Raw genomic sequence first — 23,099 nt, forward strand, 5'->3', positions numbered from 1 at the left:
TTCCTCTCTCCATACATTCTATTGGTTTCCACTTTAAATCCTCCTCCCCCCAGCTATCCTACCTAGTTCATCCATTTTCAGTGTTTTGTTTAATAGAAAGGCATTTCAAATACATTAGGAAGGCAGAATTTGATGTACATGGTTTGACTTTGTATAAAATCTTTCAGGAACTCACTGACTTTCTGAGTTTTAGGCTCACTCTTTAGAAGTGCTTATGTGTTTTGGTTGGTCTTTCAAACTCATAAAGCTGTAGAAACATACTTTTAAGGGTCATTTGATTATATGAACAATTAACAGAAGTCAAAAGAGAAGCTATTTGTTTTCTATACCCTTAGATGAACTATGACCAGTCCTATTCTGATATAAAACATTCCTGGAAGATTATCTTTCTGGACCCAGAAGACTATATTTGACTGTAGTTTATTTGACTATAGACTATTTGACTATTTGTTATTTGTTCTTACCCGCCATGCTTAGGAAAACCTTGGCTTTTAAATCAACTGAAACTGGTGAATCTAGTGTTTGCTCCTGGTAAAACTCAGTTCACAAAACAACAACAAGAACAAAACATATTTAAAGAAGCAACTTTTATTAAAATAAACTATTTAGCTTGTTTATGTCAAAATACTCTATTTAAGCTAAGAAGCCTGCCAAGACTTGGAGTGCCATTATGGTGTTCGTAATCAAGATTCTCAGGCATTTTGAATATAAATAGCAATTTTGGTTATTTGTAATATTATATCCATTCATAATAGTATATGCATATAGTCCTTGGGGAATTTAAATTATAAGTCTTCATGCCCAGTTGAGGAAATTGCAGTTCTGAATATTATATGAAACTATTTTTCTAATATCAAAGAGCTAGCAAGAAAGTGAAGGAGCTGGGATACAGTGCCAGTAGGTTCTACTACATGTTCAGTGTCTGCTATTTTTATTTTTCAAAATATTTGCATTAAACTATATGGATGTGGACAAAGAGATCAAGAATGTGAAATGATAAAATGAGAGAGGAAGGGTTTAAACTAGACCGAGAGACAGGAGAAAACACTTTCCTCACCCTCCTCAAACCATTCAACAGCCTGTTTACAGCCTCAGAATCTACTGGCTATCTTGCCCACAAGACTGGAATTGTGAATGTTTTCTTGGTATTTTGGACACATTGACTGACGCTGTGTAGCAAGAACACTCTGAAGAAGCCTTCACAAAGGCTGCCTACATTTGCTATCATGTGCTAGTTCTAGCAAAATGCCAGGGATTGAAGAAAAGCCTATTGGCTCACCAATTTCCAATACTGAGGAAAAGCAACTCTTACATAAGGGCAGTGTTCTGGTTTCATCTCACCCTGGGCACAGGGGGAAATGGCTTCTTCGAGGCAGTGAGCCAGGTCCACACAATGACTCAGCATCCCAGCCTCCCCCCCACCCACATGTGTGCCTTCAGGCCTCACCAGGTGGCCTTGGCCGCCCTTTGATTAAGTTGAATTCAGGCACCTAGAGTTAGGAGAGAAAGTGGCTTCATTTTGAAGATTAAGGAACCATCTCTTCACCAGACGCAAAAGCCTGGATTCTTAGACCTTTGCAAAGGAAAAAAGGACAGCCTTGTACTATTTCCCAAAAAAGCTTAGGAAGCAGTAGACAAAAGGTGTTTTCTTCCTTTTTCTCTGCAGAAAGGCTTTAGCCCGGGAAGGTAGAGAAATCAGATCCTAGTAAATAAAGAAACAGAAACCTAATGCTACCAATGTGAACAAGAGCAGAATATGACTTCTGTATTAGGGGAAATGATGAATGTCTTCCCATTATGGGAACCATTTTAAGCACAACCTTAAAATAGTGGTTTAGAGATAGGTGAGGACATGGAGAAATTTGTCTCTACACTTTAAACCGTTTCTCTTCCACAAGGATTTTGTGTAGTAAGAATATGTTTTGGGCTAGAGCTAAAAGAATGAGAAAGAAAATTCCTAGCCTTGAGTGTTGCTGCCACCTACATGGCAGGAAGACTACAAACAAAACGCGGCCCCTTCCCAGAAGGGCCTCCATTGCAGTACACTTTCTGTAAAAACATACTCTCGAAATTCTCAAAACTGTTTCTTTACTTGAGTATTCCAATGACATGATAGTGTATATTTTCACTTCACTTTCTATCTCAGGTCCTTGCAGAATTGTACTAAATGTTTTTGTTAGATTCGTGGAAATACACATCATTTGAAACAGGGGCTAATCTGAGGAAATCTTCCTTATCATAAAAAAATCTCAAGTGCAACTTGATCTCCACGTCTGGGGCTAGGGAAAAAGTCCTTACTCTTACAGTACTGTAGATTTTTATTTTTTCCTTTGGCAGATTCTAAAATACAAAAGGGAAAATGAAACAAACTCACGTTTCCCCAGTTGACTATAACTGTAAATTGACACAAATACTGAAGATGGAGATTGAGAATTCTTTTGATAATAGATAGGATGGGTTATTTCCGATAGCAAATGTAATTGGCACTGCAGAATTAACAGAAAATCGAAAGCCCAAAGGAAACTTGTGATAAGTCAAGAACACATCATAGACCATCTTTTTATCTTAGAAGGCATCATCAGAGGCCATGATGCCCTGTTACTGAGGCTGTTGTGAAACACCTTCTCCCTAGAAAATACACAGGGAAGATCGAAAAGTCAATTGATGACTTTACAGATAATTGCAATTAAAATGATTGCTAAGTGAATAAATGATGGGTTTTGGAAGCACATGCCAACTAATTATTGTTGTTACATCAAGTTATGAATATTGGCATTTTGCTGGCATTTGGCATTTTGCAGATTTAGACATAATGTTGTACTAAACATGAACTAATTATCTTTGGTGCTAAAAACCATGTATCCTTGAATAAAAATCATTGCTACCTTTCAAATTATTAGGATGTTGAAGACAGAAAAGGATCCTCAAAACTGATGATAGGAAAATGTTCTGTTCAATGAAGAAAAGGCATTTAGGAAAAAAAAAAAAAATCAAAAGGAAGAACTCTATGTGCTCAATATTCCCCCATACACCACTAGAAGTCACTTCAGACATTTTCAATGGGCTATCCTTTTGTTTCCACATAGTATTAAAATACAAATTTTTACCATTTGTATCATTATAACCATGCTCTTAACGACACAATTGTCACAGTCCATTTAAGTGCAGCATGCATTCTAGTGTAAAGGTGACTTTATCTTAGACTTAATGAACAAGGCCCAATACTAGGGAATAGTACAAAACTGGATAATCTAGATTAAAACAATTTATTATACTATCTGAAAATTTCATTACTGTAAAAAAAAAATCCATGATATCAAAATTATGAAGGTTTAAGATCTAGGAAAGTCAAGTAGATAGGTCAAGTGAGTAAAGGAATTAAGGCAGGCCTCACCCTCATCCCTGCCCTGCTAATGAGACATTTATGACACCTGCCATTTCCCAGGGGGTCGCATGTTGGATGGGAGTTTCCAGTAGTGGTATGTTCCTACTGGGAGACCTGTTCATTTCTGGCTTATATTTTTCACCTATAATCCAACTGTATAATCCTTGTTGACCAAAGTGCTCCTGAAACCACTGTATATGAAGCCATTTAATGTCATCTGAAAGACATCCAGTTAGGATAGTTTTAACTAGTTGAATTATAGACAATTTTTAAAATATTTAAAAATGCTAAGTATTATGCAAATGTTTAAAAAGCAGTGACTTTTGCATAAAATTAAATGCAACTTTGGTCAATTTATATGTGTGTGTGTCTGTGTGTGTGTGTCCGTGTGTGTATACATATACATATGACAACATTTTGGAGCAGATAAAAGGGTTTAACCCTACTTTCAAACACCTGAGCAATCAAAACATATAAAACATAAAATTTAAAATACTATGTGGGTCCATTCTGTGGAGATAAGGCTTTAAATTCAATTTGAATGAATGTTTTCTGAATCTTCTTTTTAAACATATGGCATAAGACATTTTTAAAAACTCAGTTACTACTCTAAAGATCAACAAGAAAGAGTATCTTTTGTAAAATGTTGATTTGAGCAATTAAAAAAGGATTTTTAAAATACAGAACATTAGAGGAAGACATAAGGGAGGAAATAAAAATCATCTCAAATGCTTTCATCAAAAGATAGAATGTTAACATTTGGTAAAGCATTTTTCTATGATTTTACTAACAGGGACATATGCCAAGTAGGTTTGACTTTGTTTCTAAAATACTAAGAGAATATTTGAGGCCTGAGAAGTGTTTTACAGTATTTAGACTGCTGGCTGTGAACCAACCACCACATAGAGTGCCTTTGGACCACTCCTGTGAAGAAGCTCCTCAATGCAGATGAGGAAATAAGGCTCTGAGAAGCCTGTGTTGCCCAGAGCAGGAAGCTTCTCTCTTAACACTAGATGCTTTCCAGATTTGTGCTTCTGCAACATTCCACATAGCCAATGTACAACTCCACAATAAATAAAATAATCCAGGCCATAAAGTTCAAAATATAATATTCCTTTGGGTCATGTCTCTCTTTCTTTCTCTCTCTCAATTTATCTATATCACCAAGATGATTACCAAAAAAAGAACCACAAAATAACATTTTAATGAATTATGAATTATTTATTATAATGACAAGAAGAATCTGGATACAAACTTATTCACTAATACATTTACTACAGTGATTACCTAAGGATTGGCATTCAAAAGGACAACCACCAAATCGAGAAGTCAGTCTTGAATTTTTAACCAGTACTGAGTGGGTAAGATGGTAAGCATGGTAATCTAAGGAACTGTGTGGCAACTTGCTACTTCAAATCTCCCTATAATGAAAAGTATTGAAACATGTTGAATCTACGTCAATATAAATAAAATAAATCATTTTAAAACAGACCAGTGGATTTGTTACATCAGTATATTTGCACATGGATATTAGAGTAGCATAATTTAACTTTCTCTCTCTAATCTCTCATTTTTGGAAATTAAGTCTTCAGAGTTAATGGTATTGGCCTCCAGAATTAGTTAAACTCCTATATATTAAAGTCAGGTTTATGCCATTTCTTATTTCCTATAGCTGGTGACATCATAAAATAATTATTGGGGATTTAATATTGGTTAAATTAGACCCCCCAAAATACTAAGTATGGCAACTGTTGAAACCTATTGTTATTCTTGTTTGAGAAGGGGAATAATAGATGTAGCTATAAAAATAAAAAAGCTCATTTTCAACAAACATACCAGAACTTGAGCATACAAATAAGTTTTAACAATTAAAATTTCCCTTTGAGAGAGCATACATTCATTTGATATTGACATCAAAGTGTTTTTGAGAGTTCTTGTAATAAGCTTGAGAGCCAGCACACAGCATATAAGAAAATATATTCCATTGCCTTCTTACTACTTTCCTTTATTTTGAAGTTTGTTGGAAGTAGATTTTGGTTGTTTCCAAAGTAGGGAAATGTATATAAGTCAATTTTCAAAGGATGACAATTTTTCACAATTGCTCATATTAACAACATATTACAGTTTCGAATTACAACTCAAAAGTAATTTCAAGCAGGGGCAGTACATTTTAGGAAACAAAGAGCTTTAAAGGGGTCACGCTCATTTTCTGTCTGTCTGGAATATTCATCCAGGTCAAACATTAATTATATGTCTTCAAAGACAGAGACCATTCCATTTCAGGCATAGAGTCCTCTAATCTCCCCATCCCCTGTCTCCTGTACCCTTGGCATAGGACCTGAAGATGGTACTCAAAAATGTGTCTACTAAATTGAAGGGACTTGATATTCTCTGAGATAGAACTATGTATCATATAGTTAATACTTTATTTATATTTTTCCTATGGATTAAGCAGTATTTGTATTCATAACATGCACATTCATAGTCTTTGATGATTTTCTATAAGTTAAGAAATTGTGCAATATAAATCATAGCAAATACATCAGATCACTAAAGACCTTGATAGATGAGCACTTTCTGTCAATTTCTATTTATATTGCTTTGCATATTTTAGTTTTAGAATTCCTGCTAGTCAAGCTTCTTTCTGGGAAAAGAACCGTAAGAGTTTATACTCAATAAGAATCAATTGTGATGTGTTATAAGTAGATTCCCCTTTCCTAGTTCACATCTATATGGCCCAAAAGATCAACCTTTTGCTAAAACCTCAGTGTCATTAGAAGTCCACATTAACCAGACTGTACAGGGTACTGCCATACTATGTATCACTTATTTGGACTAATTGATGACTGTGTGGAACTGTTTATTTGCTGAAAACATGTCATGCTTAGGGATGTGATTTACTGCAACAATCTGTGAATTAAACCATGTACTAAAACAAAATGCCCTAATCTAACAAGTCAAATTTGTTGCAGTTTTATATTAGACACATTAAAGCAAAATTAAATTGAGAAGTACTGTGTGTTACATTAGTTTTAATGTTTCTTATATAATTCAGGGACTGAAAAAAATAGAAGAAAATCTAAAGAAATGTTCAATTTGTATGTGTGTGGGCTGGCATTCCTTGTTGGAGATATTACAGAAAATGAGGAATACAGAATGATTTAAACAGTGATTTTCTAGAAGGAGAATTCAGGTATTTTCAATCAGTATGCTTTCAGTACACTCTGGTTAAAGTTTTAGCAAATTCACTATAGACCAAGAGCAACATTTCTTTTATGTGACAATAAACACAGGGCTTGTGTGGGGGTCTCTTAATTTGTCCAAATCCATTTCTACAGTGAGATTCCAGTTAGCACACCTTGCAGGAGCACACCTTTGCTATCCATGAATGGTGCTTTGGATCACCTGTAAATAAAATGGATATCTGGGTTATGTGGTGAAATAACAGAAAGAAGCAAGAAGGGGAAGGAAGAGGAGAGGCAGAGAAACAGGGAGGAAGGAGGAAGGGATGGGGAAAGAAAGAAAGGATGTTATTGCTTATAATTTCTAATTTCTTTTCTGTCCTGAAATAAAATAATTTGATACAATAACCAATACTCTTGTCTTATAAACTGGACAAATACATCTTAATCACACACTTCATTAGTAGTTTTTCTTAATTGCCAAAGAAAATGAAAGTTTCCCACAAGATGAATTCAGCTTGAAATTACTAAACTTTCATAAATCCAAGCAGCTTAATGGCTCTTAGAGAAACCCATGACTACAGTTTTCAAATCTTAGAAACATTCCTTGAAATATGGTTTGAATTATAGACTCAGAAAACATTTATTTTTTATACCACTTGAATGATTATATTTTATGGCTAAAAAACACATTACTTCAATTAATTTGAGTATTAAATCAATTGAAGCATTGTGCCTCAATTAATGATTTTATGTTAATGAGGTGATGCTGAAATAGTAACTCTCACTGCTACTAGAAAAAAAAAATTAAAAGCTAATTGGTTCAGTTTTACTAGTACTGTATCCTCAGTGTGTGTGTGTGTGCATATGAGTGTCTGTGTGTACTTGTGTATGAATTAGCCTACAATTTTATATTCTTTTAAAAAATTAGTACATCAATGCTTAAATTTTCCCTAAGGGCAAATTAATCAAAATATTGATACTGTTAAACACAACCAGTAGAAGGAGCATATGCATGACTACTGAAATTGTTCCTCGTATAACATTTTCTTAGCACTAGCCCTAGGAAGTGTGTTCTTCGTGGCTATGATTGATGTGCTGCTCACACGGTCCGCATTTTTCTGCTTCATGCATCATCATCAGCCATCTCCAACACTCCAGTCCTGAATCTGTCCTACTTTCTGTTACCTGGTTTTTACTGGTGATTCATGAGCCACAATAGTAAAAGAAAAAAAAAATCCACCTTGGTTTTTCACAACATATTATCCTCTAGAAACACTATGCAAAATCTAGTTTTGTTCATCAGATTCATGCAAATGTTATATTGATTGACAATGATGTATATAGATCCACACAGGTAACATGCTGCATAAAAACCACTGAAATGTTCTGTTAATGGAAGAATGCATGCTGATTATAAACTGCTTCAGAATGATGTGAAAACTCATGTGAATGTGTGGTTTGGACTTCCAAGCTCACTCTTGTCATTACTCTTTTCAGCTGAAGCTACTTTGAAGTTTACACTAGGAAATAAAACTCAATTTTCCAAGCTAATAAGTGATAAAAGCTCAAGTTCTCTCATTACCACTTGCTTAAAAATTGTGAACACTGCTCTAAAGTTTTTATCATGATGAATGTACAGATGAATGGCAAGGAATCACCGTTTAAAAAAAATATTCTGGAGAAAGAAACAGTTAACAAGAAGCAAACAAGCAAAAGACTCAACTGATCTATTTTTGTGGAAACATCTTTTAGATTCAGAAGCAACCAGGCCTTAAAGAGCCAAAGAAAGCCTAATGGCCCTAACATCACAAAAAAAGGGAGCTGCAAGTTCATGATGTTGTCTCAGTGCTTCTATTACTAGACAGCAAAGTTATTCCCACAGGTTCCAGGAACATATAAATGCCAGTGAAGGAGCAAGTAGGCTTCAGAGTCTAAGATAGTAACTTCAATCTGGGATTCACCTGTGAGTCAAAACTCTTTGCTAATGAATTATTCCAAAGAAAAGACACTACTGAGGAATACTTTCCCCAGTCCGACAAGACCTCCAGGTTCACTAGCAGGGTCAAAGTAACAGGAATGGTCTGGTCTAAAGGTGCTTTGCCAACCTTAATGGATTCTAGGCACTCACCTGGGTATACAGCTTGAACCAATAAAGAGATCACAATGGCATGATGAATAAGGTAGAGCACCCTGGAGACAAGGTGAACAACCACTCCAGAGGGCTAAATCATGACCTACATGCAGACTGCAACCTATTTACAAATGGATCACCCTAGTCAATTCAGTGCTGGAGGAGTGATGTCAATGAAAAAAGAAACAATCTATATACCTGAATTCGAAACTCCTTGTATTCAAAGATGATTCACAAAGTCAATCTTACTATTTAATATGATTCTACAAATTTTATTTTATTAATAAAATTTTATTTTATTAATGACATTTAACAACTATCAACATTTAAAATATCAACTTCATCTATTTTTCAAAAATATACTTCTCTGTGCTTCAATGTCCTGACTTTCTGAATATGAAAATGGGTTGATACTAACAACACTGAGCTAGAAAAGCTAACACAAAATGATATTTAGAGAATTTGCAAAGAAAAGACTGGAAAGAATAATATATAAGGTAATATTCTTGCTTTGTGCTTATATGGGAAAATGATTTTCAGTTTTCGTTTTCTAAATTATGTTCAAACAACTGGTCTCTTCATTTAAAATGAAGAAATAAGTATAGTAGTCCATTAGCATTGCATAGATAAAACTATGTAATGTCAATATATCCATTCAAGTTAGAAGACTGACTACATTCAACTTTGAAACTGGGGGATTTTGCTTGCACATAAAATGTTAAAAGGAATTTTGAATGAGTTATAATATTCCAGGTGAAAATGGGAACAATGATGCATTTGATTAAAACACACTCCTTACCATACAGTGAATAATGAATAAGCTGATGCAATTACAAGTTTAGCTACTGAAGCACCTATACTAGTTTTCCAGATCATACCACTTAAAAACCCCCAAATTTGCCAGGTGCAGTGGTGCACACCTATAATCCTAGCTACTCAGGAGGCTGAGGCAGGAAGATCCCTAGTTCAAGGCCAGCCTAGGGAGAACCTGTCTCAAAATGTGCTCAGTGACAGAATTCTTACCCACCATGTGCAAGACTCTGGGTTGAATTTCCAGCACCACAAACAACGAACAGCAACAACACACCCTAAAGCCCAAAACTCGGTTTTTCTTTTAACTAAGGTGGTTAATATTTCCAAAGAAATGCTACTCACACATGGTAAAGAGATAGCTAAATCACCATAGTAATGCTAACCATTAGTAGCACCTGCATTTTTAATTACTTCAGAATTTGATACTCTGAAGTTCATTTTTAGACACTAAAAAGTAGACATATGTGGACAGTCATATTTTCATAGTTCAAAGAAGTCCTTCTATGTCGCCAAATTCACATGAGAAACACAAAACTTATTTTCCTTCATGTTCTGTTCTAAGAATTTTGCCTACTGAATGCTCCTACTTCAAGGAAATGCATTCTCTCATCAAAATCTTTCTTACTAAACAAGCACCTCTGTCAGAAGTGTCTTAATTTCTTATCACAGAATTTTATCCACACAAGGAGCAATAAATAATTCATGTCATTGCCTCTTTGTTGTGTGTCCCTGAACTGCACAGAGCTAGAAGGCTGACAGCTGTGTCAGGACAAGCACCAAAGATCTGACATGACAAGTGACTAACAAGTTTCTTTCAGTTCATAGTGAAAGAAGACAATGGCCCAAAGTGCAGAAAGAAATCCTGAAACAAAATAAAACTGCTTCTTTCTTTTTACCTAAGTGTTTGCTATGAGCTTATTTCCAACCCCCAAGCCCTGGTCATTTTATAGGACTGCCCAGCCCCCTTTATTCCTCACACTCGCTTGGCCATTTACGCCTGGCCACGGATCAATATGAGCAATTCTTGGAGAAATACGATGTCTCCATGACAACCAAGCCACAAATTCTCAGTGGAAGGCAGTGAGACCAGTAGTGAACCCTCCAGAGGTTTCTAGGCCTATAAGGCAAGATGTCTTAAAATGCAGGAATGGACAGAGGAAAAAGCCAGAGTAATTCATTCTTTATTACCAGTTTAATGATGTCCCATGTATAGAACAGTACTCACTCTTTAAGTTAAGATTCTTTATCAGCACCTATATTTTCTAATTAATCTTTCTTTTCCGATATGTCCTTTTGTTTGCATCAGTCAGAGTACGTTACATTCGAATCTCAGGACAATTCCACTCATATTAAGGGGCAAAGGAATGGTATAAAGCTGATCTGCTCATGTCAAAAACAATGAAACAATGAGTCAAGGTGAACACCTGATTCAGGAATTTAACTGCCTGGCAAAAAGGCTAATAAGAAATGGTTTATTAACACACTTTTAAAAATTGAGTCAGAATTAGGCAATTTTAGTTCAAACTAAAAGTAATTTTTCAAAAACTTTTATTATAGAAATTTAACACCTACCATTACCTTTACCCTTTTACAATGATCTACATTTCTCTTTTGGCTATTAGGAGAGAAACTGGGGTTAATTTGCTCATTAAAATTTTCCATCATTGCTAAAGATGCCATTTCTCTCTGCCATGTAATACTGAAGCGAAGGAAGGGTGTTGAGATGGGCACACAGCACCAGAGTAGTTCATCTTCTGAGGATCTTGGTGTAGCGGAGGGGGCTGATACACAATGCCAGAGCCACTGGGCCCATTGGGGTTCTGAGATGACTTAGGGGACCTGACATAGATTGCAGGCTGCACCTTTCACTGAAAATTAAATCTCAGTAGCTCTCCTCAGGGAAGGATCAGGGGACTGTTTGCAGCTGCCCCCTGTCAGTGAAGGCTACAAGATTTGGAAATCTCTTAACTAAGCTGACAGGCCACAGAGAGGATGAATCAAAAATATGATACATGGATCAGCACACAAAGATGTAAGAGGGTAGAGGGTACACAGTAGCCAGATAAAACAGGAAAGAAATATTCTGTGGGGAAGATATCTAACTCTTTCACTCATGGTAATAAGGTACCTTCTAGCATCTGATGGCTTTGTAGTGATCCAAAAATGTCATTCAACTTTGCAAGATGTTTTTTTTTTTTTCTTTGACTTAACTAGCAATTAAAACTAGGTATACTTCAAAACAAACCAAAAACCAAACAAATCCATGCTCAAGTGTTTCTGACTGTAGCCTTCTGGTATATCTGTCTGTTCTTTCCACAAAGAAAAAATATTAAGCACAAGTAACTTTGATGTAGAGTAAATCTCATTGCAAGAAGAAGGGTTGCCATCTTCTTTTCTTTTGTTTGACAATGTCATGCTAAAATCCTCTTCCCATTCAGAGTCCTGTTTGTATTTAGAAAGGTAAATATACTTGAAAGGATGACAATTTGTTCCTCTTTTCTCTTCATCTCTCCATGTCTGCTTGACTCTTGTTAGATCTCATTATTTGAAATATTAAAAATGTCAACATTTCTCTTGTTTCCCATCTCTCTGTATATTAACCACCATAGCCTAAAATTGATGATAATGAACTAATAGTGTCAGCTTCCCTTCTCAGTCATAAAGCCTTTGTACTTCCTCCAACTGAATTCTTGATGAAAGAGGAAAAGATAACAGCTCCACACTGTGACCTCTGGAGGTGACCATTAATTTGACAGTGCAGCTGCTAAGAGAAAACAGCATTACAATGTCCTCCCCCCTACCCTTCCAAGGACCCCAAAGCTGTGTCAAATTTATCATTTTATACTTGACTATTTTTAAATGGCTTTCACCTGGACTCTCAGACTCTTCCAAGACACATCTGTCAGGCATGTCCTCAGCATCTTGGAAGTTTGCCGAGTTTGAGTTGCTGTCATGCTTGACCGGACTGACTGGAGCTATTAAAAAAGAGAGAGAAAAGGAAGAGAAAGAGCAATGAAAAAGTAGTAGCAAACACCATTAAAACATTTCTTTTCAGTTGTGCAGATATTTCCAGGGATACACTATGTAAACACAAATAATAAATTGAAATAAAATGTATCCTCTAAGTATTTATTGGCAGACATGTAATTAGTTGAAAAATCTATAGATGCGACTTTATCTTAGAAGAAAAATAAGCTCATGGCATCAGCTTAAAAGCTAGAAAGTAACAAAGTGATGCCTTCGAAGTAGAAATCGTGTTTTTAATGCATAAATCTAAAACAATATAGTCAATTAACAGCAACAGGACACAGAGAACATCAGACTACTCAATTAGAAAGATCAGCTCTGTACTTGTGGCAAGGCTTCCTTTGGTGGCACAAATCATAGCTAATGAACACTTCATATGCATTTTGGTTCTCTTTCATTAAATAAAAATAATGGCACCCCCCCACACACACACAAAGTCTTTTAAAAAGTAAATCTTAGCGAATACATTGAAAATGATACAGAGAGTTGGTGTTTTGAATGGAAGGCCTTTAACAATCTGTGATGAAATATTGTTTACTGGGTAGGAATTATAACCAGAAACAGAAGTTAGGGCAGGAGTCCAAACTTTCTATAAATACATTATGCCCACTAACTCTATTCAAGAAACTAGCTCAGGTTTCTGCATTTTCCCATAACAGTTGATCTAAATTATCTCCATAAGTAATATATTCCCATATAATTTTGTTCTAGTAATCATTTGTCAGCGAAAAGTGTGCCTTGTCTGTATGAAGAAATTCAGTGGAAAACAAAGACACAAACAAGATAAAGCAGCCTCCAATCACACGTGCTAGGTCCCACTTAAACCTGTCCAAAGTCAAATGCTATTAAAAACACACACACAAACGCACACAGGATTGAGTACAATGGAATTTTTTCTATCGTAAGCTGCTGCAGTAATCACTACTACAGTGTCTTCAGATCTTGATAACACCTGCCATATTTATAAGTCCTAAATGCAATAAACAAAATAAACAACACACACACACACACCACAAGAATCGGGGAATAAGTTTGCTAGTACAAGGTTACTATTGCTAAACCTCCATTAGAAGATGAGAAAGCAGCACTGAGGCTGGAGACCATTGCTTCACAGTTTGGATGAGTGATACAATGGTGCCCTGCTAATCCACGCAGCATTAGCGGTGCTCATACCTGCTGCTGTCCTCCATGCATTTTAATGGCGCTTGTGAAACAGTGGAGATGAAAACCTGAGGACCACACAGACATACTTTAAAGGAGGCTAGTAACATAATTCTGGTCAAATATTCCCTCCAGATCATTTCATCAACTCTCTCAGTACATAAATGGTACCTCTCTGCTCTGTTGAAATAAAAGCAGTTTAAATTTCCTGCTTCTCTTGACTTTTTTCTGGTAACAAAATATGAGAAAATTCTGAAATTCTTATTTTAAATCAATTAACCTGATTTTTTTATGTCATACATTTTTTTCTGAAAAAAAATTACAAAAGCAAATACCATATTTACTTCATTCATTTCTGTGTGCCCTGTATAAAACAGTACCTGGGCCATAGAAAATATTCTCAAAGGAATTATGAAATGAATGAATGAAAAAATGAGTGAAGCAGCAGTACCAGGCTAGATGTTCTTCTGATCCAAGAGAACATGTGCTTTCAATTATCTTTCTGCTAGATCTGTTCAGTTGTTTGCTTAGACCCATTTGAGATCATGGGTGCATATTTGCAAGTGGTGACGTGGGTTAGTTAGTCTGTAATGTGGAAGAAGAGGCATGTATGGTCTACATAGTCACTGCTATAACTGCCTTTAATTTAATTCTCCCATTTTAAATCAACTATGCATTATTTTTAAATCCTTAGATTTTTGTGAGATGTTTAAGCGGGATAGTTAAATGCAACAAAACTGCAGAAAACTACTATATTGGTCAAAATTTTCAGGCCTATCTTAATGATTTCTATCTCTATATATTTTGCTTGTTAATTTCCTGAAGTATTTACATTGCTATTTATAACAGGGAATCAATCATGTAGCTAAATCTTTTACTAAAAGTCAATGAAATATCACCTCTATTTGGGCAAATGCATTATACTGTCATCCAATATATTGTTCTTTCCTAATTTAACACTTTACTACATTCATTCATTTAATTATTTCTCCAACAGATATTTTTGAAGTAGCAGATATTTAGAGATACATTCTAAATTAGAGATCTCAAGAAGGAAGAGGATATGGTATTAGAACAATAAAGCACATGCCTGCAATCATTATTTAGTGGCAATAAAGTAGACTCAGCATGAAATGAAGTTCCGACTCTCTCAAGAAAGCTAGAGTTAGATGTACTTTTAGCTGCACCATCTTAATTAAATTCATACCAGTAGGAATCATGCAGGTATTTTTGCCTTCACCTCTGATTTTGGAGGGTGTGGTTTGTGTGAGGGTAGCGGAGTGAAAAGGATTATTCTTCAGATATTTTGGTTAGTCACACATAAGAGTTTCCAAATTTGAAGCTGTATTAGATTTGTCATTTTTATTGGGTAAGTTTATAGAGTCCAATTAAACTTCCGGTAGAAGAAATGACTGCACTCTGTCAATTGGGAACAACAGGCTTTGGAGAGGTTAATTACTGCCATTCTACTCTTTGTTTGTTTGTTTGATAGACTAATCCTTGCAATTGTTCTTTTGGGTGTTTCCTGCTGATGTTTTATCATTAAACTCTGACATGATGTGTGACCAAAGTTTCTCTAATGAATCATTTCAAAAATGGCGAAATCAACAAATATTGATCTAGTGCTTTTTATGGGTAGAGCTCTTTGCTAGACTACATGGGGTAAAGAAATGAAGGCACTTTTAATGTATGTACCCTCAAACGACTTGTGATCTAGTCGTAGGACAATGAACTTAATTAGTTAAGGAGCAAAAGAGAATATATCCTAAGAGCAGTGCGCTTTTTATGAGTGCACTAGAGAATTTCTTAGCACTATGGTAGTTCAGAGGAGAAATTTGCATTAAATGCCCTTTGAGAATGTGGGAAGCCCAATGGGGAGCTCATTCACACCAAGTGAATACAGGCGTGATGGAAGAAATACAGCATCCTAGGGCCACAAATGTATTTGTTAATGTTGTTGCCTGCATGGTATGTATTTTTAATGAATTCTCCTTACTTGTCTCTTTGAACTTTTACTGAATTGCTGTTGTTGGCTAATTCTTCTCACCTGTAGACGTTAGCTATAGACAGATTTTTTTCCCTTGCCCTAGATAGTCAATAATTTGATCTTTACTGATGGTGGGCCCATTTATCACAGTGAGTTGTCCTTTCACTATACATATTGACTTGTATTTATCAATACCAAAGTCCATTTGTAGCTCATCACTAAAGTTCTTGGATATTTTCAGTAGTTTTTGAAGGTGCATTTCAGAGCTTACCAAAGAAATACTTTTGACATCGATAAAGGGCAAATGGTTGCTTAAGCTCATCTTTAGCTAAAAATCAAGGGTTTATTTCCTCTGTAATGGATTCTGAAATAGTCCACCTTTGGAGGGTAGGGGGGGCAAAAAGACAAATTCTTCTTGACAGTTTTACCACTGAAAGATGTAAGGCCATTCCATTTACTCATCACACACCTCAAAGTATTGACAACCGAAAGGCCAATGTTCTAAATATCTCAGCAATATCTTTGGTAGCTAGAGAGATGTGCTTTGTATGGATGCATTTGACTATAGCACCTCTAACCAACAGTCAAATTATTCTAGATCCTAAAGAAATGAATGGTTCTGCCACAGACAATAGGAAATCAGTAATGTTTAAACTACATTCAGGAATGCCTTAAGAAAAATCCTCACAACTTGTATGAGGAAGACTTTGTGTTTAAGAAACAAGATGGTGGCAGGTCAGTGTAATGCTCCTCCACCTTCCTGTTCTCCATTCTGGTTTCAGTTATCCTATAAAAACATCCCTCCTTTTCTCATCATTTGCAGAGAGACGGCATTTGCTATAAAAGGTGGCTAGGTTTAATCAACAAATAACTCCAAGCAATATCTGCCACACTCAACAAGAGAAAAGCAGTAGGGAAAAATTTCCATATTCCCTTCAACCCAAAGCAGATGATCTTCTCAGCTAGGCCAATACTGTCCAAATAGGGTCCTTGTTAAAAATTCATATCATTTATGGTGTAAATAAAATCTGAAGCTCTAAATAATATTTTCAATACAAAGACTTATGAATGATTTTTAAAAAGAGATCTCATTCATCATATGTATAGGCTTTTTGGAAGTAATTGGGATATTTATAGTAAAATCATTAATAAAAAGAAATGACAACTTGAAATGTTGGTCAATTGAATGGAATAATCCACAATAGTACCATATAAAGTCCAGAGAAAAATCTTAATCACTTATTAATCAAGAGCATAAAATAATATACAGGTTACAGAGATCAGGTCTCACAGAATAAAGGACCTAAATGCAAATCTACTAGCTAAATATGGTGTCAATAGCTGATAACTTTCCTGCTTGAATACGGTCTCTTCCCAATCTGAAGTAGTCACTAAGAAATAAACAGAAGTGTATAACTAGAGGCTTGAAAGAAAAAAAAAAAGATATTAAATTCATGTAGAAGAAAATACTAATACAATATTGGCAGATCACACACACATGCATACACACGTGTGTGCATGCACACACACACACACACACAAAGCCTATAATACATTTCAAATTAAAGGACAGCATAAAATTCATGAAATGACTTTAAAAAGTGATAACACCAGATTTGTAAACAAAGAGGATGTCACTTGAACAGACCTCCAAATTCAGTTTACAAAGTGGCTTCTCTTTGGACAGATGTCTTATCAGGAAAGCATATCTAGCTAAAGAGCTATGTACATATTACCCCTACTTTAAAGAGTATCTACTGAGATAATCAAGTCATAGGACCTCTTGATTATATTTGAATAGCAATAGGTATATCTGTATCAGACTTCAGACTTATTCTGTCTTCAGGGTGGATTGGAAACTGAAAAAAGAAATCATATAGAGATAGCACAAATTAAATTAGGTTTCTAATGCTTCTTTACAACTAAGTAATAACAATTTCATGGGCAACTTCAATTAAGGGGTTAATAGTACATTTATGGGTTTTACCATCTCCCTACAATTGCAATCTGATCTGGAGTATTATTTTCTGGGTGGTATTTTCTAGTATGAATGTTTTAAGGATGGCATATGTTTCAATTGGCAAAGAAATGATTTTTTACAAAATGTAGTAAAGAATAAGTACTATGTTGGTATCCTTACCTAGATGTACAGTGTTTATTATTTTATTTAAATACATATGCACACAGAGGATCACATTATTGGCTAATTAGTCTAAGGAGGGAAATTTGTTTATGGGTAACTTCTCCAGGTGACAAGTATGGCTGAATCACTCAACTAATTTGAGGGAAGGTAAATGTGAATGAGAAAGCGGTATCAGTTGTTTATTGAATCTTTTAAAACACTGCTTCATTCCTCTCAAATACAAAAATTTCTCTGTTATCCAGGATATTTGAGCAATGAGCTGCTTTGGTAAGGCTGATAAGAGCAAACAAGTGATATACCTCTAGACTTCTGCAAGGTACAAGGCAAGTACTTAGGAGAACTTATGAAATGACTCAGTGAAACATGGATTTGTAAGAATGAAAAAAGCAATGATTAATTTTTCTTGCGGTTTTAGGGGGAAAACCTCAAGGTCAGGTCTAGGGCATATAGTTCAAACTTACTCAAACATACCCCTAAATCTATTGCTAATGTCAGTGGGCAGTTTGCATAAGAGACCCTATCTGCCTTATTTTTTTTTAACAGAAAATAAAAATCCTCATTTTTTAGCACCCAAATACATGTATTAATTTTAAGAAATAAGGATACAAACTAATGAAATTGTTTAAGCATTCCCAATGTCTTGTTTTAATCTCACCTCCATTTCTAATGTGACCTTGGGCATGTCATTTCATTTTCCTGGCCTCAGCTTGTTTATTCAACTAGGGAACCAGACTGGACAGCTTCTTTGATGCCCACCAGTTCTGAGATGCAAATATTCTGCCAGTTAAGAATCCCAGGTCAGTCAACCACTCAGTCAGGATGTTTCTGAAGAGGACAAAGAAGTGCCCACTATACTAGCCTTGGAAATAAAGAGGACTGGTGAAGGTTTTTTGTTGGTTTCTTTTGTTTTCCTGAATTAAATAAGTTGGATATTTTCCTATAAGAAGACTAGCTTCTTTGCTTCAGTTATTTGGCCATACAGAGAGTCTCAATTGTTATTTGGCAAATGAATGGGACAGGGTTATGAAGGGGTTTGGTGTTATGGAATTTACTTTCCTCGATTCAAACCTCTTGAGAGAAGAATCATTGTAGTTCCAAATCTTTCTATTTTTTCCTCTACGTAAGGATGCGGCCCATAAAGACATTTTGTCTTAGTCAAAGCCAACATGAAAAAGCACTCTCATCAATTTATCTCAACTCTTCAACTGAAACAGACTATAGGGACATAGGACGGAGAAAAAAATGTGTAAGTTGGGAAGAGGGAAAGGAAATATCAGGGAATAACGAAGCTATTTCCTTTCTGCTATTTCTTCATTCAACATGAGGTATTCTAAGAGTTACCAGTGAGAAGTTTGTCTCAATTTCTCTATGTTCTCCTTCAGAGTATCATTTCCTTGGCAAACAGTGTTTCAAAAAGAAAGGGGGTAAGTAGATAAGCAGGTAATTTTTTTTTAAATGTCAAATCAAAACAATTCACAGGACTTTGTTATCTAAACATTATTGAGTAAATACAGTATGTAAATAACTGTATGAAACATTACTTATTATTTTGTAGATTTATCCCTAATTTGAAAAACAATACACAAGAAATAATCTGGTCAAATCAGCTTTCTATACTACGGAAATTACTTAAGAAAAGGGGTTCAGGAACATCTTATCTCAAAGGACATCTTTCATCACTAAAGAGAAACACAGATGATGATGAGTCCTAAGAATGTAGAAATTAACTTGCACTCCATACAATTTAGGGTCTGCAGAAGCCATGACTTTTCTCTTACAAGGACCAAATTCTATAGTAAATACAGAAATTCATTAATTTTACTTATTGTTCAGAACTTCAAGAAAATAGTACATTGAAAGCAGGAACAGTTAACCAAAGAAGCAAACAAATAGATTCCCACATATGGACAAATTGAAAACCATTCAGTAAAGGGAGAACTGTAAGAGGAATTTATAGTAAACTTCCTAGCTTGTATTTGAAAATGTATAAGAAGGTCAGGAAAACAAAAGATCCTTCAATCAAAAGAACATCAAGCTAGCATTTGAAACCAGAGATAAACATGATCTATATATGAATGTTAAGATAAGGATTCACAATGTAGGGCAATTTAAATGGCAACAAAGTCTATAGTTGTCCATATGGGAAAGTATCAGAAACATTCTCCTCCTGAGTCTGTGGGAGAAGAAACTGTCAACCTGCACCAGCACTGGAATCTGTAAGAGCAGCAACCTTTCCACAGGGCAAACCTAAGACAAGACCATCAGTGTGGGAGAATGGTTGGCAGGCAGTCTCAAATTCCCAGCTGATAGCTGTCTCTATCTCAGGGGAAAACGTTTGTCTCAGATGGTTAGTCAAGTGTCAGAGCTCTTTCATCTCCCAGATAGGAAATGGAAAATAAGGAAATCAAATTATCTAGACTATGCCTTCATTTTCTAGTCCTTTGTCAACATTAGGAAGGATGCAAGGAAAAAAGGCCTAAGTTACCATATTTTGTACCATTAGGCTTACTCCGAAGGTGATTTATTTTTATTGGGATGACATTGAAATGTTATGTTAGTATACTTGAGAACTTACTGAAACTGAATGGAAGACATACTACAATGTAACAGGAGTGAGCATCACTCTCTCACAGTCCACACCCAGATAAGCTTTTGTACTAGACATAGGAAGCAGAGGTGGTTGCCCATCATCCACTGTTTTATAGGGTTTAACATGTCAAATGTAGCTAGCATTTAAAATATTGATTTTTTTTATGGGTAATAAATAAAAGAAATCCTGAAGCTATGTCCCGCATAATGCTCAGTATGTTTGGACTACCATCTCTGAGAGACAGTTGCCTAAAACATAGAAATGCTCTTGATAAATAGTAGAGAATTTCATTTTGATACAAGATAATTCAGTGAGACCTACAAATAAAAACTAAGAGAAACACACCCAAAGAAAGCAAAACATTTAGGAGAAAATATGCATGTATATTAAGAGAAACTAGTAAGTATCATCTAAGGAAAATTACAGGAAACTAAATTCAATACAAAAGAGACATTATCATAATGGAAGACCTAAGGAATAGTAAACAAAAGTTAAGAAACATACATATATTTCTAGATAAGACAGTTCCCTAGATTAGTGTAAACTTCTACTCTTACTATATTTTTACAAATTGGAAAAATACATGGTAAAATCACTAGGACATGTGAGTTGTGAAATACTGGACTGATTAGATATGCTATTGAAAACAAGCATAAGGCAGAATCAATGAAGATAAATGTTGCACACACATCTTGGTAGAGTGAAGTTCTGGGAAGCATTTAAGGGAAACATTGTACAAAGTATATATAACATGAACATGGCACTGAGCTATCATTTGCTACGTATCACATAAAAATAGGCAAACTGCTCAGGAGAATGGTGCTTTAGGAAGAGGATGGGCAATACAATAAAGTACCAAAGACAAACCAAGGGAAGCATGAGGTCTCTGCACTTGGAACACTGCATATGTCTCTAGTTCTTATTGTCCATACTGGAAGAAATGAAGAGGGCAACCAAAGATCTACGAGGAATAAGGGGGAGGAGAGTTTATCAATATAAGAAAATCTCAGGACCAAGACTCCAGTTTGAAAGTAAATCTGAAGAATATTAATAATGCTTGTAAATTGCTGAAAAGTAATAGATGGCTCTAATGTCATTTACTCACCTCCAATTCCTCCAACCACCATGACTATACTCTCCCTACTTTCCATTATCAGTCACTCTTCTATTTTTCTAGGCTGAAAACGTATTTCTTCTTTCAGACATTCTTCAAACTGAGACATGTCATATCTCTAAAACTAAGGCCCAATCTTCTTGTTCCTATGTATAAAACCCCAGACTGATCTCTATTCAATCAGCAATTTCTACTGGAGGCTACTCTCTCTCAAATATTCCCATCTCAGACTCCTGTATCATGTATTTCAGCAGGACAAGAGCTGAAGTATCCCTGGGTATGCCATTTATTTTCTGCATCAGTGTCTTACTGTAAATCCCAAGTTCCTAGTATCCTTCCTCACCCTAATTGGCAATTCTTTGCTTACTAAAATATCACTATTAAAGCTCAAATTCTACCTTTTCTATAAATCTTCCACCCACCAATTCACATTTCTCTCTCTTCTTTTGTCTTAATAGTACTTTATCTGACCTTTATCACACTTTTAATTCCATTCTTTGGCATCCAGTAGGATGCCATTAATAGGGAAGAAAGATATTTCACATCTGAGAATTGTGAAGTTGATGTCACGAGGACAACTTTGCCTCTCTGTTATGGGACGTCTGGTGCTACAATCAAACTGAGCTGTAAACTCAAGGGCCTGACCCAATATGTACATAAATACATAAACTTAATAAATCTATAGCTCATGGGACAGCTTACTTACAGGCAATGATGGCTAAGGAAGTCTACTTTCTATGCATTTCTGTGGTGTTTGCATACACACTGGGTGGACAATATTAAGCAAGATTTCTAGGCCAAAGCATCATTTATACAACATTAACTTCTGTCCCTTCAAAGAACTAAAATAAGTGCTATACATTGCAAAAGATTATATCTATACCCTACAACATAAGGGAAAATTCACTGATTTCTACTCTCTTTTCCTTGTCCTCATAAATCACAAAACTAAATTTACCCCAGAGATTTCACTTTTCAAACTCAATGTAGAGGCATAAAACAAATTTTGTTCTCATAGGACAACCCATTTTTGTTTCATTAGTTCAAGGAAAGGGTCACTCAATTTTTAAAGCGTTTGGTTTGATCTTCGCTATGATTCATGCTATCTAACATCCACAGACTCACTCATATACTGAAATGTGTCTTACGTATAAAATGTGTCCCCATGGACCCTGTAATGGTGGTACCTTTATGTAATGTACTCAGAAGCAATGGCACAGGCACAAGAGTCTAGGCAAGGCAACCAGAAATAGAAAACAAACATTTAATATTTAAGCAGTTATTGTTTTGCATAAGTTCCTATTCTAAGATAGTTTATTTTTTCTTCTTATGAAAGGCAAAACCTCCCCAGGACCAGGAGAGAGAAGGCTCCTAAAAATTCTCCCCAAATAGGAGGTCTAAATTTATTCTCTTTCTATTTTAACATTTTTATTCTATGTTCAACAATCTCATTGATATTTCATTCTATAGAGAGGTGATAAAAATTTTATTAATGTAATAAAAGAAAAAAGAAATGAAGATGATTTGTCATAATTTAACTATATAAAATGAATTCTTGTGATC

The 23,099-nt window shown here is 35.3% G+C and overlaps 1 protein-coding gene across 2 annotated transcripts in view; it reads right to left on the reverse strand.

Moving 5' to 3' along the window:
* Positions 1–4,604: 4,604 nt before the first annotated feature.
* Positions 4,605–23,099, reverse strand: part of LOC306655496 (WD repeat-containing protein 72-like) — an 87,196-nt gene continuing 68,701 nt past the window's right edge. For both annotated transcript variants that reach the window (XM_079130011.1, XM_079130010.1), the window contains exons 5-6: positions 12,385–12,489; positions 4,605–6,790 (exon numbers count right to left, since the gene is read on the reverse strand). In XM_079130011.1, the coding sequence (XP_078986137.1) occupies positions 6,735–6,790; positions 12,385–12,489 (161 nt within the window). In that variant the 3' untranslated portion in view covers positions 4,605–6,734. The remainder of the gene's footprint in view (positions 6,791–12,384; positions 12,490–23,099) is intronic.

Source organism: Sciurus vulgaris (assembly GCF_902686455.1).
Source record: "Sciurus vulgaris genome assembly, chromosome: 2".
Taxonomy (NCBI): Eukaryota; Metazoa; Chordata; class Mammalia; order Rodentia; family Sciuridae; genus Sciurus; species Sciurus vulgaris.